This window comes from Lipophrys pholis (assembly GCF_963383615.2).
Source record: "Lipophrys pholis genome assembly, chromosome: 13".
Classification (NCBI taxonomy): Eukaryota; Metazoa; Chordata; class Actinopteri; order Blenniiformes; family Blenniidae; genus Lipophrys; species Lipophrys pholis.
The window spans coordinates 20,190,602-20,215,808 of NC_137632.1; the positions used below are offsets into that span (position 1 = coordinate 20,190,602).

Here is a 25,207-nt window from a genome sequence, read left to right on the forward strand (position 1 = left end):
TCCAACCGCACCACAGTAACATTCATTCACGAGCAGCATGTGTTTGTCTACATTGCTCCATCACCAAACACATGACAGAGTCAGTAGTGAAGCAGTTTAAAGTCCAGGCAGCTGATCTTTCTTGAACCCATGCCGAGTTGTGAGTGAGGAAAATATGAATGGAATTACAGCAAATTAATCACCCTGGTCTTGTGCTCACTTAGATCAGGTGAAAGCAGCTTAAACTCATGAATGCACCAGTGTATTCACACTTTGTCTACAGTGCAAAGAGGGAATTCTTGAATATAAAACTGAGTGTACCATTTTTTCCCCCCGCCAAGTCAGAACACTACAGTCGGTCACAGATTTGCTCAATTTTCAAAGTGAAAAAATAAATTAAAGCCATGTAATCACTACTATGGGCCCATTTCTCAGAACTCACTCAAAGACATTTAGGTGCCAGTTTGAAAGTGTAGCGAGTTTATAGTAGTTACAGGATTATAATATCTTGGGATTTTCTATTTACAATTTTAATGCTGAATAACACTAAAAAACTGGTTGACTAACACAGTTTAAAGAAGCCGTGGATAAAAATCAAGCATGAGCACGTGTCATTCAGTCAGTAGCAACTTTGTCCAGAGTTGAAGATGCACAATACTTGATTGAGTCTGCCGAATGTAAAAACGAGCATTGCTAAGTGCTGAGCTTAGTTTCACATTGATGGTTTCAAAGACTGACGAAAGTAGTTTTGTATAATTAGTTTTTACTAATAACCCCATCAAGAGTTTTCTTGAAGGTATGGAACATGGGCCAAAGTGAAAGCCAAATTAATTTCATCAGACTATAGATGATAAATGAGAAAACATTTAATGAAGTCTGAATGGCTTGTTTAGAGACTTGGTATATCAACATAAAGTTCTCTGTGAACTGAGCATGTTGATAAAGTCACAGTATTAATAAAGCAGATACAGAAATGAAACCAGAATTCCTGACGCTTTTAAACTGAACAAGCCAAACCATGATCAAATAAAACGGAGAACTCACTCGTCCACACATCAAAAAGAGAACAGTTCCCAAGATAACTTCCGGACTTTATCTGCAAATAAGCACTGAGGCAACTAGCGCCACATGTGACACCTCAAAGTCAGACTTAGCTTGAAATGGATCTAATGAATCATGATCTATTCGCAACACGGAACTGAAAAGATCCGTCTCTGAGTAAAAGATGGCATGTGACAAAGTAATGGCAACTACATGATTCACTTAATCTCCTGCACACTCACTGTGACCCTGCATTCCTATTCTTAGAAGCCGAAGCTGTTGAGGTCGTGATACTCAAACACTGAACCAATCGGAACTCATCTCATCACATTTCAAACCATCTCTTCATTACCGGTCTGCCTTCGCACACATGCGCGCGCGCGCGCACACACACACACACACACACACACATCAAGCCTGGTTTCTAAGAAGCAAGGGATATTCTAGTCTCGCTCATTGCTGAGAAACAGAATTAGACTAGAGTTGGCATTTAAAATGAGAGAGAGGCTGTAGGTAGTTGATGACAGAATACGAGGAAAAGACTTTTCATGATCGGCCCTTCAGAGACAACGCAACAAGTTCTTTTCCTGGGAACTCTGCGCCTCACGCAGTCGATCAAAGTTGTACTAAAATGTGACTAAATTATCAACATTGTGCCATCTCCGAAAGGTCGGCCACTTCAAAGACATTCATGGATTTGCCTAACTAGTTTCAACAATGGGTTTTCAACGACCAATTGAAAGGGACAAAATTACAAAAAGTGGTGCACAGAAGGAACCAGAAACAGTTAAATGTCACAATCGGCAGCACAGGACATAGAAAGTAGTTCAACTCACGATTCCTCCCTCTGACTACTGAAGCACGGCAGGTTATGAGAATTCAACATGGGCAAACACATTTGCATTATTACACAACTGCCAGACAGAGATATAAATTGAAGGCTGAATGTAAACCCACAACATCAAAGGAACAAGAGAGGAAGGGGAAGCTTCTCTTGCCTCTGGTACCGTGTGACCAAAAATGCAAATAAAAAATTGATCTCTACTTGACAGATTTGGAGCGGGAAAGAATCCCCTTCAAACGATACTGATGGATACAAATTACATGCTTGAACACAACAAGAAAAAAGCACCAACAGTTTCAACAGATAAATTTCTTATGTGGAAGAATAAAAAGCATCCTGGTCCCAGAAGGTAACATTCAGCGGATTCTCTTCAGATCTTGTGCATATAGATAATAGAATATTGATGTTAGTACTCACTTGCCCATGTAAAGCTTCAGGTGCACAACGTGAGAGTTCTATGCATGCACTACCTGATTCTTAAACATTTCATTCGTCACAATATGACAGCCTTTCTGTTCGCCAAGAAAAGCTGCAGTTCTCCGATTTGACAAAATGTTGCAGTGAAACAAAGCTTGTTTCAGACCAGAGACGTCAGTCACGTTCCACGTCATCTTCGTCATCCTCGCCATCTGTGGGGAACGTTATTTTTGTTGTCTTAACCTTTAATTCCACATCACTGTCCAAAAACCTCCTCTCAAGCGGCGTCTCATTCAATTTTACAGCATACAGCTGCGTGTAAAAACATTTCATTTCTCAGAATTTGGCACGTCACAGAAATTTGCGTCTAGGGTGTCTTAAAGAATTCCTCTCAAAGTCAGCAGAGTATCGGCAGATGATCATCCAATGTGGCAACCCCTAGCGGGAAAATGCTAGAAGGGGAAGACTTGGTGTGAGCCAATTTTATTTAATTTTTTTTTTAAAGAACACGCTGATGAATGCTATTCTGCTCAGTGCGTGTTTAGAAAACTTGAGCTCCTCATAATTCCCACTCCAGCTTTTTTTTTTTAAATGTCTTTGTGGTCATTGTTACTTTAACTGTAATCTCCAAGAAACAAACAGTAAACTTAAGACTCCTTGGGCTCGAACATTTGGTTTCCAATGTGTGTGAAATAATGGCGTCATTCCAGTGCAATAGCTGTAACAATAAAAACTCTGAATTCCGACTTAAAGGAACTGGGTTTGGGGTTAGTGTACATTTACTGTCCTCATTTAACCCTTCTCATATAAACAAATCCCACAAGTCTGTGGTGGACCATGTTGCTTTTCATGCCACGTTTGAGGATGTGTAATAATACGGTAAGCACCCGGGTACTAAACCGACAGATGATGCAACTCTAAAATGGATGAACTTAGATACTGTCAATGTGGTTGAGATATTCCCAAACTCCACAGGTCAACAGCCAAAGACCCCTCTGCATTTCGGATCATTCGAGGTGAAAGGGTGACCCGAAGAGCTGATGATTAGAAAGTTTGTTTCAATGTGTAATATATCTCATGTACAACACGAGGCATGTGTGTGGGAGAGGTGTTAGGGGATGTCTCTCTACCACTGCTCGCATTCAGAGGTAAGATGAAGAGATGGAGGTGGGTGGAACACATTGTGGTCGGTAAACAGGGCCAAAACAGGAAAGCGTGGGCCCACCTGACAGTCACCTCAGAGCCTGTGCAATCTTGCCACGCTGTAGAAAATAAAAGCTCGCTGCTGGTGAAAAATACTGAGCCAGCAATTTGATGCCATCCTCTCCACCCCTTTCTTTGCATGAGCCGAAGTATTGAGGGAGAAATTTGGGTTTCGATTAATGTCTGTTTAAGCCGCAGTGTGTTTCATTCAAAACACTGCGGCGCATGCTTGTGTAAAAACAAACAGCTAAACTCAAACAGATGATAGTAATCTGCAAACAGCAGGCTGCTTTCTTTTTTATAATCAAGTTTTATTTCGAGCGCAGCTCAACCTGATGTACTGTTTATGTACGGTCAGAGTAGGGATTCAGATCCAATCAGGAAAGTGTTGTTCTGGACTGAAGACGAAGCAGCAGCCAAAAGCACATTTGCTGGACTGTGATCGGAGTGGGTGAGCATCAGCTCACCTGCAGCTTTGGTCTGAGCTAAACACACCTCCTTTCAGGCAGTTCTGCAATAATCTGATCTGACAAAAGAAGATTAGAGCAACCTCTTAGCTCAAGGTGGGCTTAAATAAACCCATGAAACATAATTCACTTCAAGGGCCGAAGGGAAATGGAACTGGACTATGTTCACGCCTTTCTCTAAACTTACACCAGTTGTTACTGATCTCGCTATCCAGCTTGTCTGAACGTTTTGTGAAAACACAAACGTTTTGTACAATTCTGTTGAAATACCAATAAGTTCATATTTACTGAGATCAATACCTCGGTATCATTTCAAAACTTGCTCAGGTGGAACTATACTTCAGTACATGACAAATGTTTCAACCCTCTAAGTCAAACTTTAGCAACTCGGGACCAAAGGGGCAAATTGCGTTCCCCATCTGTTCTCTTCGTGCCCCGAGAGATCATTTCCAAACATGCTGATCCACAACAAGAAAAAAGCAGATATGAGCTGAAATCATTCCTTGAAGTTTGTAGAACTTTAATTATTAGAAGCATACGTTTTGTTTCAACAAGCGAGCCTTTACAATTACTAATCCCATTTCTTAGACAGAATTCAATAATCCAGCACACTTTGGCCCTCTGTTCCAGTCTCAGCAACAACTTCAGGCTGGCTCGGTCTGTATCTTCTGTAAATTTACTCTTAAAAGCTCTTTCCTTCGAATGACTCTCTGACTTTTCTATCAAATTAGATAATGTCTTTTGTCAAGCTGCGTCCTCGACACATTTTCAGTCCTCTTGATACTTCTGTGGGACCGTGATGTTTAGATAAAGCGCATGGATATCATGTCTGATTTCTCATTTGCTAAAACGTTACAGTGAAGCCAAAAGATGGTGGACACACCCACTCCAACCATGCAAAGGCAGGAATTTTCATAGTGAAAGCAAAGAGCAGTTTTTCATGTCTGGCTCTCTTTGACATGTGCAAATCGAATTTTGAAAACGGAATAGCAGGCACCCCCCCTCCCCCCTTCTGGTCTCTGGTGACCCCCCATGGGGGTCCTTGACCTCAGTTTAGACACCACTGATGTAGACAGATTCGAAAGCTCTCACAATGTTTGTTTCATCACTTTGCTTCAATGAAACATCAACTCAGTGACATCCAATCCACTTTCAACGTGCATGCATGGCTCGCTTTGTCTAGATTGTTGTTGTTGATCGATGAAGGGCATGCATAACAATTATACAGCTCCCTTACAAATCAATGCGCTGGAATGGAGTGGAGACATGAGTGGTCCAACTCAGATACACAGTCTAATACCCAAGAATATCCACGACTTCAGCAGCTAAAACACGCCTTGTTCCAAGGAGAAAACCTGAGCTAACAGACTGTAAAAGTGAAATAACCCCCGCTGCTTACAGTGGAAGCTTAGCCGGTGTTAATCAGTTGTTAGGGTTCTGCTTGGGCAAGACGTGTTGAAATACACACGCAGATTTACACTCTTGTAATTAATGTCTCCTCGATTAAAGCCTCCGAGAAATGTCACGTATTGTCCTCTCGGAGTGGCTTCCATACCGGCGCGGCGGCTGATGGAGGGAGAAAGCAGGCCGTGAGTCAGCCAGAGCCAGCTCCCCTGCCTCAGTCTGAAATCAGAGAAACCACAAGAATGTAACAGCTTCTGTTATTATCCCTCCCTGCTGCCTCGCAGCCTGATGGCCTGCCCCAGAAAATAGCAGCGAGCGAGCCTGCTTCTTTCTCTCCCCCTCTCTCACACACACACACTCATGTTGTCCCTGTCCTCTTGCTCTCATCTCTGGAACAACCACACACATACACACACCGATTCCTCTCAGGGTATGGCTGTCCATTTTGCTCGCTTTCATTCTACACACACAGCTACTGTATATAAGCGCACGCGCACACACGCAGAGGACCTGATGGTGCAAAATCACTTCATGCAATATGTTTCTTCCCCCTGAGAATTGCTGCAAATGACAGACAAATACAGAAAAACGCTGAAGTGGAAACACAGTACGTGATGAGCAAATGGAGAAGGGAGTGATTGAAAAACAGACAAACTGAGAGGACATAAATAACACCAAAGTGTGCTTTAGAGCAGTAACAATGACTAACAACATTGTTGTGTATTGAATTTACAGTTAGAAAGCTGCACAGTACAGTCTATACATTACACTGACAGAGCAATTGGAGCTCACAATACGCCCATTCAATCTCTCCAGCAACAAGAGCTTCTTTGGTTGAAATGGAGCTGCAGAGAGTTGCGTGTGGAACGTTCCCTGTCGCTACACGTACGACCTTTATGTTTCACAGAAGGCTGACTCAGCAGCTCCTCAGAAAACTTTTGGTGATAACTGCCCCGTGGCCTTGTTGAGCAGCCACTGATGAAAACAGAGCTGCAACAAAAAGAGTACAAACAGCTAGCGGGATCCCGAACTATCACAGGATCTGCAAAAAGGTTTTCCTGAGCCGTCTGGACTGAAAGAAAAAAAAACACTATAGTGTGAGTTTCTTCGGTTTCACTTAGCAATGCATGAGAATCCAGTTCAACAGCCCCAGTAGACGTAGAGAGTTCTTCGTGTTTGTATCCAGACAGAAGGCACAAGGTTGAGTATAGTTCAGTGGAGAATATGGCTCAGTACTCAATCCAATGTAGTTATTCAGTGGATAAAAATACACTGGGATCCAAAACATACAGCTTGAACTGTGGTAAAAACTCTCCAGAAAATAGGAATTTGACACTAACAGCTAATCTTAGAACAGGAAACATCTGAATAACCACATTGAGTCAGAGGAGCAAGAACACTTGTTAAATTTGGGAGATTTTTCTGATGAATAGTTGAAATTGATCCAAAGCTTCTGTAACTACAAGCTCAAGCCGTTACAGGAAGTTGAGGAGGGTTTCTAGCTATGTGGTCATGAAAATTACTCACAACGGCTTAATAGGGTTAGCTCAACTTTTATCTGAGATTAAGACTGCAGGGGGTGGGGGGTCGAACAGAAGATTTCTGGAATGGCTTCATTTCAATCTGTTAAGTAAATAAAGTCAACGTACAATCTTCGTTCAACTAGATACATACTTGTTTTATAGAGCACCGTTCACAGAGGTAATTCAAGGTGCTTTACAAGAGCTTGGAAGCATAAAATAGACCTATAAAATTATGTTTGACTTCATTAAGAACTTCCAGCCAAATTTCAGACAATAAATAGTTAAAAACATCTGAATATGGGGCCTCCCTCTATACATTGATTTCACTGACAGCCCACACATACACAGCCTCTCTATAGCTCACTCACTGGTGTTCAGCTTTTACATTAAAAGGGAAAAATAAAGAAAAGTGAACACGTTTGAGTTGCAATGCCTCAATCGCTGTGAAATGCGACAGTGGTTGGTGGTGCTTTCATGTACACTGAAAAACCTGTCTTGGAGGAGAGTACTATTCCTATCCTCAGGCTGTGAGTTCAAGTTGAGTGATGTTGGGGCGGGCCCAGATGTCAGCGAGAGAGCGCGACGCTGCGTGTGCGTGTCGTCTGCCGTTTCCCTCTCACCCGACGCTCCACTTCCTCGCACGCACAGCAACAGCGTTTTCACATCTACTTTTTGACGCACCTCTGCGGGTTGAAAGCGGGAAATTTGCTCACAAAAAGCCGAATAAAATGAGTGGTCAGGAGGAGGAGGTGGGAGGGAGGGAAGGGAGCGGAAGCGGAATGAAATAAAAACAGCAGAGGTGATGTCCTGCGTTTTCAGGCTGCTCTCTGCGTCCTTGTTTGAGTTGGATGGGAAATCGCTTTGCACTTCCCTCCGCAAATCTCCAAGAAAAACAAGCAGTGGATAAAACTGGGTTTAACCATGTAAACTGTTGATGTTCTAGAAATAATCCCGTCAAGTGGCACACAAAAAGAAACGCATGGGGCATGTCTGGAAAAAGACAAGACGCTGCAACCAGGGTCAGACATCCAGCTCGCCATTTTTCTATTTAACGTGACGGGACAGACACAACTTTTAACCACAGGAAAAAAAAAAACAAAAAAAACAATGAGGCTTTCAATGCCACAGTCTAACAGATCTGCTCCTTCCATTTCTGGCCCTGGCCACTGTTCTTAAGCAACTGTGTCCTCTGACCTCCTGGAGTATTCAGGGCTCTTTAAGCAGCTGTTTCAAAGGCAGACCTGGAGATCTGAAGCCAACACACACACACACACACACACACACACACACACACACACACACACACACACACACACACACACACACACACACACACACACACACACACACACACACACACACACACACACACACACACACACACACACACACACACACACACACACACACACACACACACACACACACACACACACACACACACACACACACACACACACACACACACACACACACACACACACACACACACACACACACACACACACACAGCTCAGGTTGCACAAGCTTCAGGTTAAAAAGAACACGTGGCAAAAGGGTCTACAACTTTTTGCTGAGCAGATCGAGGCACACCTTCTCTAAACAGAGCGTGTGTACGTGTCAACACTTCGAGAACTTGATGTCATTTCAGTGGAGAATAGGAGGAATGGTAGCAAAGTTAAGGACAAGCCAAAACACGCGCCGCGGAGTACAGAAGATGCCAGCTGTACTCGCATACCTGAGGAGCGTAAAGGTGGGGGTGGGGCCGCAGAGGAATCTTCTATTTCAGTGACTACATCCCAACACCGAGCAGTGCTTCACACTTTACACCGTACTCTAATGGCATTAGTCAGGTGACCCCTCCTGTTAAACTCATTTTTCACTCCCTATTCCTCTCAAGCCAGCGATCATAAATAATGTGTTAATCCCCTGATGTCTTTGCGTAGCCTGCTCTTAATCTGACCACCCCTGCACATCGCACAGCCATAACACTTTAATCTAGCTAGCTTTATCTCCGAGCTCTGTTGGCATAATCTAGATGTGCGTTTTGCAGAAACTAGGTTAGAACACACAAGTGACTCACAATGGGGCCGATAAAGGATGATGAATTACAACAGATACCTCGAGCCACTCTTTATGTTGCCAAGGCCGACAGTGCTGTGTGCTAAACAGGAAAGGAAAAAGTCCTCTTGATGAATGAGAATGCTTTGAGTCATTCCGTCGTTGGTCCACTGAAAACACGACATTCTGACATCTGATTCCTACACATTACAAGTCAGGAGTGAATTTAACAGAAAACCTTTCAATCCAATAAACAGGCAGTTTTTCACAACTTTCTTTTTGATTCGTATGCCAGCTCCGTTCCAAATCCAAATCCTCAAATGACCTTATTCCTTTATTTTATGCTCCTCTGAGAGAGACTTTTGATGAGCCATGCTTATCTTCCTGCTCCCAGAGGGGAACAAAAAGAGCTGTCCTTTCATAGTCCTGACTGGTGTGATCTGATGATACAGTGTGATAGCCACAGAGAACCCCAGGCGGGCTTCACATAGACGGACTCTGACTTTGGCTTTGGATCAAACCGAGAGTAAGACCTTATCTGAATTCAGATGCTTCTATGTATCTGCTGCCCGGCACACAGTGAAGTCGGCTGAAAAATCACGAGTGACCATGTTATCGCTCCACATTCAACGGGAGCATCAGCGATAAGGTCGTAAGTTGTAAGAAAGCGCTTCCTGATGTGCTCATACCGAGCAGGTTTGGTTTGATCACCATCCATTATCTTTGGATTGCAAGAGAGCTGGTACTCTTGAGTACTCGGTTCAACTTGAGTATGACCCAAGCTCTCAGACGATAACAGTACCATCACAATTGCAAAGACAAGAAATGTTTTGTCCTCTACGCCACTGTGATCAAGCATCCAATTTCCTGTCTGTTTACATGCTTGGTCAAATGTTTCAAATCTAGCGTGGACAATAACTGAGTCAGCTAAAACGTCAATTTGTTGGATTTTTTATTTTTTTTGTGTGTGTGTGTGTGTGTGTGTGTTTTATTGAGGATGGTTGTGAACGCAGCCATCCAAATACAGCCATCGTTTCAGGAAATAAATAGATGGTGGAAAAGTGTTTGTGGGGTCAATAGTGATGCTCTTTCCTCCACTCTCACCGCTCAGAGCTGGCACTGCACTGGACGTTTACTCAGAAGCTGCGTTTAATAGTTACTTCAACCCAGGCAATAGAAAACGTCTGCTTTCTTGTTACTGTTACTCCACAAACGAGTTTGAACCTGAAACGATTAAATAACACATCAAACTGACTGGTTTCATTCTGCTATGTGGTAATGGCAGACTAATTAGCAAAACCAGATATTGAGTAAATCAAATCACATGAGCCAGGAGTGAACCAAGAGTTGGAGGAGTGCAGGTACAGGGTCAACTGGAGATCACCAGTACTTTTAAAGTGCTTTAGGCATGTACACAATAACTGTGTATAAAACTGGGGAACAAACATTGGGTGCCAGAATTTCTGTGGTTTAAGTTGCCTTAAAAAAAATGAAGAAATCCAGCATAAGAGCTAAATTTAGAGCGCAGTGACTACCATGAGTCAGGGGAACCAGTATTTTCATCCAACACATGATGAGTCACTCTTTCTGCTGACGAAGTGGGTTTTAATCGTAAAACTTATTCTTTACAAAACAGAAGTAAGAATTTCAGGGGAAAAAAAAACCTAATGGCTTTAATAAACTCCTGCTCATTTGGTTTGATGAAGATGTTGAGTTTATGGTGAAAACAGCATTTTCCTTCAATATTGCTCAAAGTTGACGTTATTTTTAGCTTTTGTCCTTTTATAAGAAGTTAAAAAAAAAAAAAAAAAAAAAAGAAATCGACTGAGACTGTGAAATGAATTTCAAGTGAGAGAAAGATTATTCCTGAATGTGGAGTGACAGAACAAACAAAGACTTTGGTGTCTGTTCGTAAGACTTCCCACGGTGCGTTCAAAGCACCGGCACAGCAACTAATGATCGTTTTCATTAATAATGAATACAAGGATTTTTACCCTGATTAATCATTTATTGCTTTGTTCATAACTGTGGTTTTCAAACAGTGGTGTGGGCATCTCCTGGGGGCTTTAAGCGAGCTTCAGGGGCGGTATGAAAAATCTGAGGGTCAAATTGATGACTCTTGTATCTATTTTCTTCCCTTATAATTACTGATGTGAAGAAATACATAGAAATAGATGGCCGGTAAAAAAAAAAAAAAAAAAAAAAAAAAAAAAAACAGACCTTCGGAACTGAATTTATTTTTAATATCACATAATGAGCTTTACTGGAAAACCACATGTGGAACCAATAGAGACTATCTATAAAGATTTACCAAATATTTCTAATTGCCACAAAAAAATGTCAGCTTTTTATTGCAAAGCCATTTAAAGAGACAGCAAAAAAAAAAAAAAAAAAAACAGGAATCTTCTCCTATACCCCTGGATGGTACTGTGAAAAGATGCTAAAAGCCTGTCAGACATGTCCCACATTTGACAATCAATCTTTGCAGCAAATCAGGACCAAAATATGTCACTGCCAACATGGCACCTCTCGCTTTCCATTTGGAAGTCGGGATCTGTCAGTGCACCTTCCTCTTGGCATCCTGCAGCCGTAGTATCTTGCGTCGAATAAACACAGCTGTGTTTGGAGCTTGGGAAACACTTCCCGCTCAAAAGTTGTGCCATGTCCGCCCCGGCAACAGACCACTGACTAGCCATGTTTCTGAGCGCAATCTGGCTTGATATCTGCGTGAATGGATGTTTGGCTGGGGTGGATAAGATCTGCCAGTCAAGACACACGAAGAGAGCTGCAGCTCAGGACAATGATGACTGTAATGGTAGAAAGCTACCATAATCATTTTGTTGCTTCTGGCTTCATACATCCACAACATGTTGGGAATAAACTTGCATATGTGCAGCAACTGCAACTTGGAAGGGTCGAACTCTAGCCAGCAATGGCTAAGCTTACAATGTTTCCCAACTGCAAGCAGGACTGTGAGCTTTCGAAAGGGTCAGAAAGGAACAGACAGCTGGATCTCTTGGTTAAACATGAACAGGCTGTTCTTTGACAGGCCCGTCAGCGGAGGTCACAGGAGGCCGTCTCAATCTCAGACGGAGAACCTCATCATAAACATCGTTCAAATTCCATCTTAGTTTTTCTTAATCTATTAGGCCATCATGCAACGTCCTTAATGTTGCTTTTGTTTATCACTATGCTATAAAGTTGACTTGTATCGTGTATGTTTTGGTGGCCTTAGTCATACATCTTCAAACTGCAATTAAATGAATCCATTAGTAATGTTAATGTATTTTAAACATACACCGAATTGTTCATAATCTACGACCACATTTCCAGAAAATGACTGGCGTTTTAAGTCCCATTTTCAGCAAGCCACAACTAAAAATATGTATCTGAGGGCCAAATATTTTAAAACTTTAATACATTTCTCAATGTAGAACAACCCATTAAAATATTGATCATCTAAGAAGCTGAAGTGATGACTTTTTTTGGCAAAACACATTCTTTGGAGAATTTGACCCCTTTGTAATGCCACCATCTTTAAAACTAAAGACACAAGCTTAGGGTTTTGCACCCGAGCTCCAAAGCACGTTGACACAGTTTACATTGAATACACTGCAAATCCGCAAGTGAGTGACTAATTTGGGCACGGCTTCAAGAGTAGTCCACTTAGTAGCACTAGATTGAAAGTGAGTAAGCAAGTAGTTACAGGAATGCAAACTGGAAAATGGTGGTGAATGTTTGCTCTTGGGGTCTATTTGTGGTATTTTTGGCAACAAATCCAAATCTAATGTAGGATATGCAAAGCTAGCATCGACAAAGCCTGATCATGTATCTGGCCTGCAGCACCCAGCATGCACTGTGCTCACCAACACTGTTGGTTAACACCAATACTAAGCTGTCAGCACGACTGGGCACAACGCTGAGAGGGAGGGCGTGTCCTCTCCAACACCAACACCAGCTCGTAAGGTGCCAGACAGAGATAGCGGGGACAGGGGTGAGAGAAGAGAATTGAGTAAAACGCAACGAGAATAGAAGAAAAGCCAGAGGGATATGGGGTCAAACAGGCAGAAGCTCAATATTAAGACCTTCCCGCGTGGATTCCAACAGATTCTGCATGAGCATTGGCTTGCTATATAACGAAAGATCCTCAAACACACAATGTTCAACGTGCTGCGCTCTCGGCCCATCCCACAGTGTATACACATCTCAGCGTTTTCAAAGAGGCACAAACAATGGCTGACCTTTGGCCACTCTGCTATGCGGGGCCAGTTTATGATGTTGAACCAGGAGGCCGTCATTCCTACGCATCCTCTTCACAGTTGACAGTCAGAGTCTAAGAACAATTACTAAAATGAAGTGAATTGAAGCTGAATAGAAAGACATTTTGGGACCACAAATAGATAAAATGTCAAATTAATAATCCTAAATGACCAGATGGGGAATCACACTCACAACCACTACCAACTGAGCCACAGCTGCTCTGGTAGAACGCCACACAATGAGATTCAGAGTTTGATTCAGTAAATTCAGACACACAGGAGGGGATTAAATCACAATTTGCCTCTGGATCATTTCCACAGTTAAATTTAAACCAGTTGTCTGGGGATGTGGTGAGACTCCTGGACTCTGATTCTGCTCCTCGGGGAGCCCCCCTTTCGCCCTGTGCTAGTAAGTCCCATCTCTCCCAATTACCCTTGCCACACCTGTGTCCCACCTGTCCACCCCCGCCCCCCTTTCTCTCCACCTCACATGTTGTACAGCACATGGATGGCACATCCAGGTGCGCTGGGCCAAGTAAAGCGTGTCCTGCTGCCAGGGGCGATTTAATCTTCACCAGCTGAGTCCATCCACCCTTAAAAGTCGGGACTTCTTCAGAGCTGCGTAAAGCATATTTCAAGTTCAACCTAGGATTCCTCCAAAGCACCTCATTTATGAATATATCATGTGCATAAAAATAAAGACAGCAAGAGGGCATTTTTATTTCATGGCGAGACACTTTGCTCCATCTTATTTAGTCATTTGCTCTTTGCTCTCACCATATGTTTCATGCACCAAAAGAAAAGGGATCCCTTGTATGACTGAAGGGTGGTGCTTTAAAAAAAAGAAGAAACCTCAATACTGGTCTGTACTGTCTTTCATATGGCACAGCTCAAAGTCCATTTACACAGCGTCCCCAGGCTTTTGTTGGTTTCAATGGGAAATTATTCTCAAAAAACATAATTGCACATTTACAAGGAACCAATTATGACATCTTGCAAGCTGCGCTTGGTAAGAACACAGTCAAAGTTGCATCACTGAAGAAGTTATAAAAAGACACTTCTTTAATCTATGGTAAATGTACAAAAGATAGCCAGCATAAATACAAATAATGGGCAAAAGAGCAAACTGGTCAGAACACATTGGGTGGACTGGAGAATTTCTCAAAAGTCTGAAGGTAGTTTAGTTCTGCTGTGGGAAATCATAACCTGTGGTAAAAATGCAATCAGTATTCAATAGTCAGCATATTAACACTTTTGTTTTAATACTTTGCCAAGCCATCAAAAAGAGGTATTTATTGTTTTTGTGTCTATGCAGCTATACTCACTTTATCCAAGTAAGGGCCACAGGATCTAGGCTGATTTCATGTAATGTATACTTATATCAACGTTCAAGATTGTATCATTTAGATAACCCCAATGTCTGAAAATACTTCTCTCGTATAGTATCGCGAAATAATCCTCGGTATAACTAATGGGCATGTCATAACAGCAATCAACTGCCTGGGATGATGTCCCAATTTAAAATATGCTGTATGACAGGCCTAATTCCCAAGACGACCAGCAATCATCGGCGTCAGACAAGGATTCCCACTTACATCCAGGTCAAAACGAAGTGCCAACATTAGTGAAGATCTGTTTAGGGCTTTGCAGAAAAGTTGGAATGAGAATGGTTAGTTGAGGAGTGTGTGGTGGGCCACCAATATTGGAGATCTCTCGGAGCCACACATTTTATGGAGGGGTTATGTTGTTTTGGTGAACACGGCTACAGGGATTCATTCACACTTCCCTCAGTTTGCTCCTGATGCTGAGATCCCATTCAGGAAGCGATGTGTGCCATGGCTCTAATGTCATTTTGCAGTTGAGATAAAGCAAAGAGGGGGAGGAGGAAGAGGAGGAGGAGGAGGGGAGGAGGTGGGGATGGAAGAGACAAGAGGCGAGATGAAGAGGACGGAGCATGATGCATATGATGGGAGCTGCAGGCAGCAGACTGGCGAGCAGCAGGCAGCGGAGGAACCGACTGCGACCCAAAAGATGTGGCACGGACGGTGGAGGATTACGTCATCGAGAAAGGAAAAAAAAGAGGACGCCTCATCACAGCTCTCATCCATTACTTAACGCCGCATAATTATCAGCTTTGTCTCCATGCATACTGCTTCTGTCACACAGAAAAACAATTAAATCAAGGAAGATTTTTTTTTTTTTAAAGCAGGATCCCAATAACCAGCTTCCTCTGTGACATCTCCCACAGCTGAGCAATGAATGAGCGGATCCCACATGCAGCTCTGTGCAGAATGAAATAAACAACATCACCGACCCCGGACGCGAGCCACACAATGATCAGCCATTAACAGCTATCAAATGATGGATGCATATAAATATATCCGATGTTAAAGCGACGCTGCACCGCTTCTACTGAACTCGTCATTAAAGGGCTCATTGTATACTGTCAAATGAATGAGCCCCTGACGACCCACTTTAACTGCATATCTGCACCAGTCGAGTCCACAGAGCGAAGTTTTATTGGCGTAATAAACCCTCGGATGCATATTAATTGGATTATCCCCCGTTTCGCAGCGACGTTGAAGTGAAGCTTCGAGATATTGAATGAGCTAAGAGACAGCTAGCCAACAAGCAGGCTACACAAGGGGGATAAAATGCTTGTTTTCCTAAACATATATACTTGAAGCAAAGCAATGCTCAATGGGGCGCCATTGAGGAAAAACTAGAGGTGTCATATTCGCGGTATTTGTCGGAATTGGCCGTTTAAGCTGGGCTTGGGAGCAACTTGGATAAAAGTGACAGCGCTAAGCTAGCTAGCAAGCGTCAGCTGGTGGCCTGTGCGCGAGCGAGCGTCTTTTCTTACCGTCATAAACCGCTCCAGGGGGGTCCAGTTTTTAAGAATAAGAATCTTTTGCCGTGGGAGGAAATGGTTTGTGCGCGGGGCTAAATAGCCCAAACATCCAAGATCAGTTCGCCCGCTGCCGATGAAACCTGAGCATCATCACTATCAGCGTCTTCATCAGCACTGGGACGCCCGGCGCTGCCTCACACATCCACCCGGCGGAGCGGGGCCTCCACCGGGCTCGACCCTGCGACTGGCTCGGCGACGACGGATAATCCACAGGACAGGAGCCCCCGCAGGAAGCATCGGCTAGACGCGGCGGGCAGCAGTCATTTCAGGTCGGGAGATTTGAGAAATATAATCCCACGCATGCGTGAAAATAAAAAGAAATTAAAAAAAAATACTACAATCGGCACAAAGGGTTGGACGTGAGAAAGAAAGTGGCCGTCAGAACACGATTCAAACGTTGCGTCTGTGACTTTCCCACCAGGAGCCCGTCCGCGGATCTGTCTGTCTCTCTCTGCCTCTGCAGCTGCTCTCTCTGCCCGCCTGCCTGTCTGCTGGCAGCGCAGCAGCGCGGTGCGCCGACGTAATGGCGCAAAGCGCACGCTCAGGAGGGGGCGGGGCTTCCCACCGGGAGGCGCGCTGTTTGTTATTGAGCGCACCCAGGTGGCCTCAAGACGCATTCCTGCACTTTTACAGTGCGCGCAGATAAAAGCGGAAAACTGGTGGATGTTTCACATATTTCCACCTCAAAAACATGCCAGTCAATCAATACAAGACTTTTTTTTTAACATTTTTACAGCAGAATTATTGCAATATGGTTCACATTTTAAGGGAAAACAGATGCACACAAATATATCAAATACTTTATCAAACTTTATTAGGATACAGGTAATAAAATAAGTACATTTCTTTTCTTTTTTTTTATTGGAAAGCTTAAACAAGGTTTTAAGGCCTGGTTTAAAAGCAGTGAGTGTGTTAGCAGCTCTCAGGTGTTCGGGAAGTTTGTTCCACAGGGGTGCAGGACCCCTCACCTGTGGAACAAACGTCCTGAACTTCCTGAACTAAACTTCCTGAACTTCCTAAACTTCACCTGTTTGAGTCTCACTCTGGGAACACTCAGTAAACCTTTTCCCGAGGACCTCAGGAGTCTGCAGCAAAAAGAGACACCCTGCTTTTTTCACGGTGAGGCAGGGTTGCTGAAGGTATTCTCAGTTGCATGGCTCCTGTCATGACATGAACAACTACAGAGCTTTCCCAGGACATATTTTGATGGATGGGTTAAAATGATTTAAAAACTCTGAAATCTGCTTTTTTTTTTACTGAGAAATTCACCTGCACGATGTGTAGATTCCACTTAAACCACAAAACAAGGCTTTAATAAGGTTTTTCTGTAGCTCTTACAGCTAAGTGCTAATGCTCGCAATTTCTTTTTCTCGATTGCACAAATTTATCCTACATAAGAGACATGCCAGGAGGTGGCATATATCCAAACTCCAATTTCCATTGAAATTTGACCAAAAACCTTAACCTTTTTGGAATAATGAGATGATTTTTTGAATGTAAAAAAGACGGACTCCCCCCCCACCCCCCCCCCCCCCCCCCCCACTCACTCGCCCAAGAAAAGAAAAACTTAACAAAATGATGCGAGCACGCAAATTCAAATCCATTTTCAACCTTTATTTCATTTTAAAAATTCTAATCAAGTGTCTGAATTTAAGAACTTGTGACTTTCTCATTGAGAAACAAAGTCTAAGATGTAAGATAATCTAAGATTTATCATTCCCATTAAACCTTACCTCTCACTGCTGAATGGATCTACAGTGTCCTACAAGAGCACTGTGAGTTTGCCTGGCTGAGGCGTTTAGGCTTGTAACATGGACTGTACTGACATCAAGTGGCTCAAAAAGAAACGCAACGTATCAAACAATGGACCATTGTGTCCCTTGAAGAGTCTTCTGCACAATGAAGTGAAGCCAGTGAAGCAGAGGACGAGATGAAGACAATAAGCCCAGTGTTGTTCATGAGCCTGTTCCAAAAACGATGCTTTGTTGTCTATGAAGTGATGGACTGCACTAGAAATTCAAAGCTTATTTTTGCCTACATCCTTCAAACACCCCTCAGCTGTATCTCAACCTCTTGTGAAGCACGACTTGAATTGACAGCAGGATTATTTAGAACAGCTTTTATCTTTTCTCAAACACATCTTTTCAAGCCCACACAATCTGCTGCAGTTCGTGTTCTGATGTCTGGATTTCACCACAACATGCCATGTCATTGAGCTTTAACACCATCCACCCAACAGTGACAGATTTTTGTAGCTAATTTCAGGGCTTGTCTCTCAATGAAAAAAACATGCAACAAAGTGCCTGTGCATGTCTATCTGTCGCTATTAATTATAAACCGCTATCTTTAGCTCAGTCCATAGGGTGGAAGATTGCTAATGTAATTAAAGGAGCTTATCTTGAGTCTTGTTAATACGCAGACAGATGACCTACGGTAATGTGAGGGCTATGCAATGAATTCAGAGGCGCCATGACGCATAATTAGGTTGTTAAGATTTAACAGTTTAGTTCGGGCCACGGAAATGTCAAGTCTTCGGAGAGCATGACATACTGTTTTGCTTCACATAGTGAATAACAAACATTAAAAAAAAAAAAAAAAAGGTAGTATAACAGGAATTAGCATATATGATGCCATCTGAAAGATCTTTAGGTCTTATGTTATGAAGATGATGATTGAAGTTATTGAAATAATGCGTCTTGTAATACCAGCTTGTGCCACCAGATGGTATAGTGAGTCACAATTTCATCTTGTCCCGTTCGGTCAAATATAAGAAACAAACCATTACAAAGCCAATATTATCATCACTAATAGGAAAGTTCTCTGCATGCACCAGTTTGGGATTTCTGCTCTGTACAATTAAATTAAATTTCAATAGCAGTCAAATACATCTATTTCTCTCCGATCAGGTTTTGTTTTCTATTTCTATTCTGCCTTCCACTGAGGGGAAAAGATAAATGAGGGTGTTCTTATTTCTCTGCAGGCGGTTACAAAGTATCCAGTTGAGCATGTGAACATGTAGAAATTAAGGTCAAAACTCCAATGACAATACTGTACAGCTACTAATTTAATCTCAGTGAGTCTTGAGCAATCTGCTCTAGCACAATAAAAAAAAATACTTTCTTTCATTTTGGAAAATAATACCAAATCAATTTTATATAACATGTTAAATGATGAAAACAACCCACATTATTGAGGATTTCTTCTTTGGTGGAAAGTAATTGGGATTTATTTTTGTTTGTTAAAAGAACAAATTGAAATAGCATATTTCTATAAAATGTCACCACAGATGAATAAACCAGTCAAAATGACTCAAATCCTTCCAAAATCAGTTTAATGTCAAGGTTTAATATCCTGTTGTGCTATTTGATACCCCTCACCTATAAAATTAAATGCATAAAACATACATTCATATAATCTTTGGCATCAATTTATATATTCAATTTTAGAAGTTCAAACATGACCCACTATTATTCAACCTCTCATCACAAATTAATACCCGGTTAGTGCCCATGAATATGAATGAATCATAATTTCTTATAATTTGCAAGGCTTAGGGGGCGTAATATTGACCTCCAGTACTCTCTCACTGCATCCGTGAACCTCCACACCTGCCTTACTATCGTCTCTAAACTGTAGTCTTCCCCTTCAATCTACACATGTCACATCTTATTTAAACTGTAGTTACAATCAGCTGATCTTGAAATAGTATTTACCAAAATCATTAAATACTTCCCTCCATCTGCTATGTGCTCATGCTCTGTTGCTACATATTTTCAGTGATCTATAACCTCTTTTTATGTGTGTCTCTATATTTTGGTCAATATGTGGATACTTGCCTTCTGCAGAGCTTTGTTTGGCTTTTAAAAACACACACACACAGCCATACAAACCCACTTTTTGCATTGAGCCTCCCATTTGTTGCTTATGTAAAGTTCAAAATACCATTTAGAAACTCCCATTTCCCAGCTTGAAACATCATGAAGAAAGTTAATTTACTCTGTGTGCATCCAAGCCAACAACTACATGAATTTGTGTTTAGAAGATCAATTTGATTGACTTTTCTGGGACAAGCAACCGGTGTTAGCGAGGCAAATTGTTTTCACTAAAGCTTTTCCTGTATTGTATTCAATTATCAAATACAGATAGATTCAACAGTGTATCATTAAGAAATCCTAAGAAAGCCATGTCTGTCTCCCAGCTCTCAAATCTCCCACTTTCTCAGTCGGAATTCCCAATCTCACAGTGTATTCTATCCCTACTGGTAAAGCTGGAATTTTCCCACTTCCCAGCTATTCCTGGATGCAAGGAAAGGAATGGCAAGGCACCAGTACAGTTGTTCTTTCTTTCAGACCTTTGACATAAAAGTAGAATATTTAAAGGAAAAGTACATTTTTAAGTTATTCTGATCTCATACATCTCATTACTGATCACTCATCATTTCAAATGTACACATATCACCACACGCACAGGCATCAAAATACTTTATTAGAGTCCTCAAATGCATTTCCTCCTTGCTAAAGATCTGCAAAAGGCTGATTTATTATCTCAATCTTTCCTTTTTGTTTTTAAAGACAGTCTGCAACACATGTGTGTTGAAAAGTATACGGAATCTCTCAGTGTAACTGAGATTCTTTAAAGTTTTTAACCAGTCCACTCAGAGGTAAATTACAGCCGCAGATGTCTCGCTGAGCTTTTAATCCTCACGACGAGCTTCTTGCTCACACTTTCTCCTCTTTGAGGACAGCGAGGATGCCGTCCCTCCTGGACGTGTACGGCGTGTGCTTCAGCTGGAAGATGTTAGCCGGGAACAGGTTGCCACTGGGAGCATACATCTCCTCTCCTTTCTTCCCCATCAGGGAGCGTAGCGTCTTATTCCTGGTCAGGATTTTGTTGTAAAACTCGACCCCACCTTTGGCGTAGTCATGGGACACTTTGGCCGCGTTCTGATCTGAGCTGCACTCCACCCACTGGCCGACGGCATCCGAGGCGAGGAAGTAGGAGACGGCGCCGATGCCCAGCGCGAGGAGGTTGGTGGCCCCGCGGAGCAGCACGGGCCCGCCGTGAAGCCCGAACACCTGCTTCAGCACCGCGCTGTACACCCACACCCCGGCGAGGCAGAGCGGCGCCACAGAGGCACTGATCAGGGGTCCGCCGGACTGCAGGCGGGCCACCTCCCGCGCCAGGGCAAACTTCTGCGCCTCCCGAGAAAACACCAGCGCCTCCGTCAGAGCGGCGCCTGTCTCGCTGCTCCAGTCCACCTTTTTGCCGTTGATGAAAATGGTGCGGTTGGTGATTCCGCTGGGATCGTCGGTGGAGCTGTTGAAGTTGGCCGGGATGCCGATCTGGGCCCCGGCTGGAAGCCACGGGACACCAGCGCCAACCGGGTGGAAGCCGTAGGAGGCGAAGGCAGAGAAATTCTTGGTTGTGGTAACACCATAGTCCTTCAACACCTACAACAAGTCAGACACACGTCAAACTCGACAAGTAGTGTCGGCACTGTGTGCACATTAATGTAAGTCTTTCTTCAACCTTATAAGGCTGCATGAATTCTTTACACGCCATCATCTACATTATTGTTTAGGTGCAGCTTTTTTTTTTTTTTTTTAAAGGTCACAAACTGGGTAAAAGGTGTTTTCTTCAACAAAATAGAATCCCTCCCTCACAACTGCCAGCTCCTCAGTTTTCCCTACCGAGATGAAAAGCTGGGGCGTCGTACTTGATAGCTCATCATCTAAATAATACCGATTCTACATATTTCTATCTACTACATGTAATTACTCGAGTTCCAGCGGCTGAAAGCTTCCCGACATGCTGAAACAGGCGGAGGGATGTCTGGCGGATAGAGAGAGAGAAGAGACTGCGAATGGCCTCGAGGGAGGCGGGAGATACTCCCACTTTACATCTGCAGCGTCAACTCTCCCGTTGAATTTAAGACTCATAATACACAGTTCAATATTTCATCCTGTAACTGATGTTTTAATGTTTTTATTTTGCTTTTTTTTTTTTTTTTTTATTATTATTGTTACAATTGGGTGTTTTGAAGACTGTTTTCATTAAAGAGGGAAAAAAAAAAAAGTACTATTAATATAATTTCCCTTTAATCTTTTTAGGCACGTCTTTGATGAGGGCTGTTTAAAGTGTGGGTGACGAGCCCCCCTAAGAGAGCTTGAACTACTTTGCCCACCTTCAGCAATCAGACTAAAGCCATTTATGTAAATAGCCCTTAAAGACACACAAAATAAGCAGCCTGGGCATGGTAGAGCCATCGACTGAGAAAAAGATAAGAAGTTTGATATTCAACAGCATTAAAGGATTGGCTGAAGAAGTTCAAGATTGAAAAAACCAATAGAACAGTGAAGAATATTGGGCCTGAGCCATTCATATATAAATAAACAGATTTGTCAAAGTTATCATAATGTTAGTAAACGTAAAACAATAAAATAAAATAGACACTCCCATCATGAACCTACCTGCTGAAAAACACTCTCCAGTTTTTCTGACAGGGTGTCCGGCTGTCCTTTGTGCCAGGCCTGGTACAGCTGACGGTACGACTGATCGGGAAAGACATGGTAGAAAACGTTGGCCGCAAAGACCCCGCCGCAGCTCGCAAAGAGCAGCGGGGTCCGGTACTTCTGAAAGAGAACGGAGTACTTGAGGAAACTCGACGCCATGATCCGTTCGATGGGTGAGCTCGGTGTGGACAGCTTCAGTAGGCGACGTCTGTAAGAGGTTAAACAAACAGAAACACACTTTAACAACTGATGGGAAAATACACATTTATTCTCTTTCATTCAGGCCTGAAAGAGTTTGATTCAAGGATTGTGTCTTTGTTTTATCCAAAACAGACAGAAAGATGGGCCAACAAAAACAAGTCAGTTACAATAAAGTAATATACGTAGTAAATGTGGGTGCAGTGTTTAGCACTGAAAACTCACAGCAGGAATGTCCCGGTTCAAATCCAGGTACGTTTCTGTTGGTTTTCTCTGGCTTCTTTAAACAATCTAGTCATGTACGTAACTTTGATTGGTGTTTCTCAATGGGCCGAAGGTGAGTGAATGTATTCGTCCTGTGATGGGCTTGTGAGTCGCCCAAGGTGTAGCTGAAAGCTGGCGACTCCCAACAGCTGCGAAAGTGAAGTTCAATGTATTTACTGAATACCATGAAAGCCAATCACCTTGTTAAGCTCACATGGACAATCCCATTTGAATCAGCTCCGTCTTATTTTCTGTCTTCACAAACATATTGATTGACATTTATTCATCTATAAATAAATCAGAAACGTTGCAGTTTGAAGTGATGGGGATGTAGAGCTGGAATGTATGTACGCCGTTTCTAATACTTTGGCCATCCCGTTAATATACACAAAAGTGCAGAATATCAAAAACACAGCTAATGTTGTAGCTCAACATCAGCAAACGATGACCTCATAAAGGCATATTTCTTTAAAGTAAAACTTTTCAAACAATATCAAATAAGGCTGAGTATGATTACCATCACAAAAAAAAACTGGGTTCACACAGAAATGTACCAGATCCCATCGTGCATACTGCGTGTTACTGTAGTTCACTACAAATGAAGTAAAAGTGCCTGTGTTTGGCTTTTCTAATTGAAATATATGAGATTCTTTCAGTCTTATGATGTTATATTTTCCCTTCATGTATACTTTTGCTTGTCGTTTGAGACATTTGGACACAGAAAAATGCACTCGTACCGGTACTGCATCGTACCTGGTCACACTGAACTAAATAACTACATCAATATGAATGACAGGAGATGGTTGGTGGCGCTCTCACATCACATCAAGGAGGTCATGGGTTCAAATGCTGGCTGGAGCCATTCCATGTTCTCCCCGTGTGTGAGTGGGTTTCCACCTGGTGCACTGGTTTCCCCCTACAGTCCAAAACCCCCCCAAGCTGTATGCATGTACACCCTGACACACCGACTTGGATATATAGATGGAGGGCATGAAGCCATAATAAATGAGTGCATCACAGCCAATTCTATTTGGTGGATTTGAATGGTAAAGTTTATTCCATTTCTTTCTGTTCACACTGTAAGACTCGAAATGAATCTGTTTCGGCCATGACTTTACTCTAGAAATTTGATATACACGTAATAAGTAACATAAGAACATGGGTTTCATTGAAGTAAACCATGTGGTAAATCTATTGAGAAGAATGGTTTTATTAAAAAAAAAAAAAAAAAACACGTTTTAGCTATTAGGTAGCCAGGCTCGTTATTTTTTTCCCTTTGTAAACTTTTGAGCCTCTAATAATAGAGATATTAAGCTGCAGACCGTCATTTGGCTCATAGTTTGCAGCTGATGTGTGCAGATTAGCACATTTAGCTTCACTACAGTCTGACAGAACTGTGATCTCAGCTCACTGATCCACAAATCAAACACGCGTTCGTGAATCCGCCTCTTCACTACTCGGCTTTGTATTTGGCGGAGGACGCCGATTTTGATAGAAAGAAAAACTCACATGCTCTGCACATCTTCACAAGGACAGTCGTTCAGTTACATGAAGACAGATCGACGCCGTAAAGCAGTGCGTTCAGCCGTTTCACGACAGTTTTACGACACTCGGTTGCCAGGCCCGTTTGTATTATTCAGCACGAGACGCCAGGAGAAACTCCAGCTTGTTGAAATTGAGATCTATTTTCCTTTCAACTATTGTATTTATTGGATATAGACACCGTCATAATACTGCTTTTGTACTTGTTTGTTATCAGTTATTTTGATGTCACAACATTTTTTAATTAGAAAGCCTTTATTGTCATTATGAGTATGCAATGTACAAAAAAAAATGGAACAATAGAAATTATACAATATAATAATAAAAAAATTATAAAATAGCAATACATTAAAGATTAGTGTAACACGGCAATGTGTTCACAGATGTTTGACTCTGATGTGCAGGCTGTGAATCAATGAACATATGGGTTTAAGCAAATAAATGCAAATAAATTGTTTCTGAGTCTGTTTGTGTTTGGTTTGATACCCCTGTAGCGCCTGCCCACGGGCAACTAGTCAAACAGGTAAAAACCAGTGTGTGAGCTGTCATTGATGATGTTCTGTGCCCTGCTGCTGAGGTATC

At 42.4% G+C, this 25,207-nt stretch overlaps 2 protein-coding genes across 5 annotated transcripts in view; both read right to left on the reverse strand.

Moving 5' to 3' along the window:
* ptpn4a (protein tyrosine phosphatase non-receptor type 4a) overlaps positions 1-16,603 on the reverse strand; it is a 76,163-nt gene extending 59,560 nt beyond the window's left edge. For 2 of the 3 annotated variants that reach the window (XM_080478857.1, XM_080478858.1), the window contains exon 1: positions 16,062-16,599. The gene's annotated coding sequence lies outside the window, so the exon portion shown is untranslated. Of the gene's footprint in view, positions 1-16,061 lie in introns of all 3 variants that reach the window. The other variant, XM_080478856.1, reaches the window with a different exon arrangement.
* A 2,697-nt stretch (positions 16,604-19,300) lies between these two features.
* On the reverse strand, positions 19,301-24,671 carry tmem177 (transmembrane protein 177). 2 transcript variants are annotated; one of them, XM_080477944.1, is made up of 4 exons: positions 24,593-24,657; positions 23,045-23,232; positions 22,580-22,829; positions 19,425-21,559 (listed from the first exon to the last, which is right to left on the reverse strand). In XM_080477944.1, exons 3-4 carry the CDS (start codon positions 22,778-22,780, stop codon positions 20,828-20,830), a joined length of 933 nt encoding a protein of 310 aa, XP_080334070.1. In that variant the 5' UTR covers positions 22,781-22,829; positions 23,045-23,232; positions 24,593-24,657; the 3' UTR covers positions 19,425-20,827. The 2 variants fall into 2 exon arrangements, with proteins under 2 accessions (XP_080334069.1, XP_080334070.1); XM_080477943.1 differs by lacking the exon at positions 23,045-23,232 and having other exon boundaries at positions 19,301-21,559; positions 24,593-24,671.
* Between the last annotated feature and the right edge of the window lie 536 nt (positions 24,672-25,207).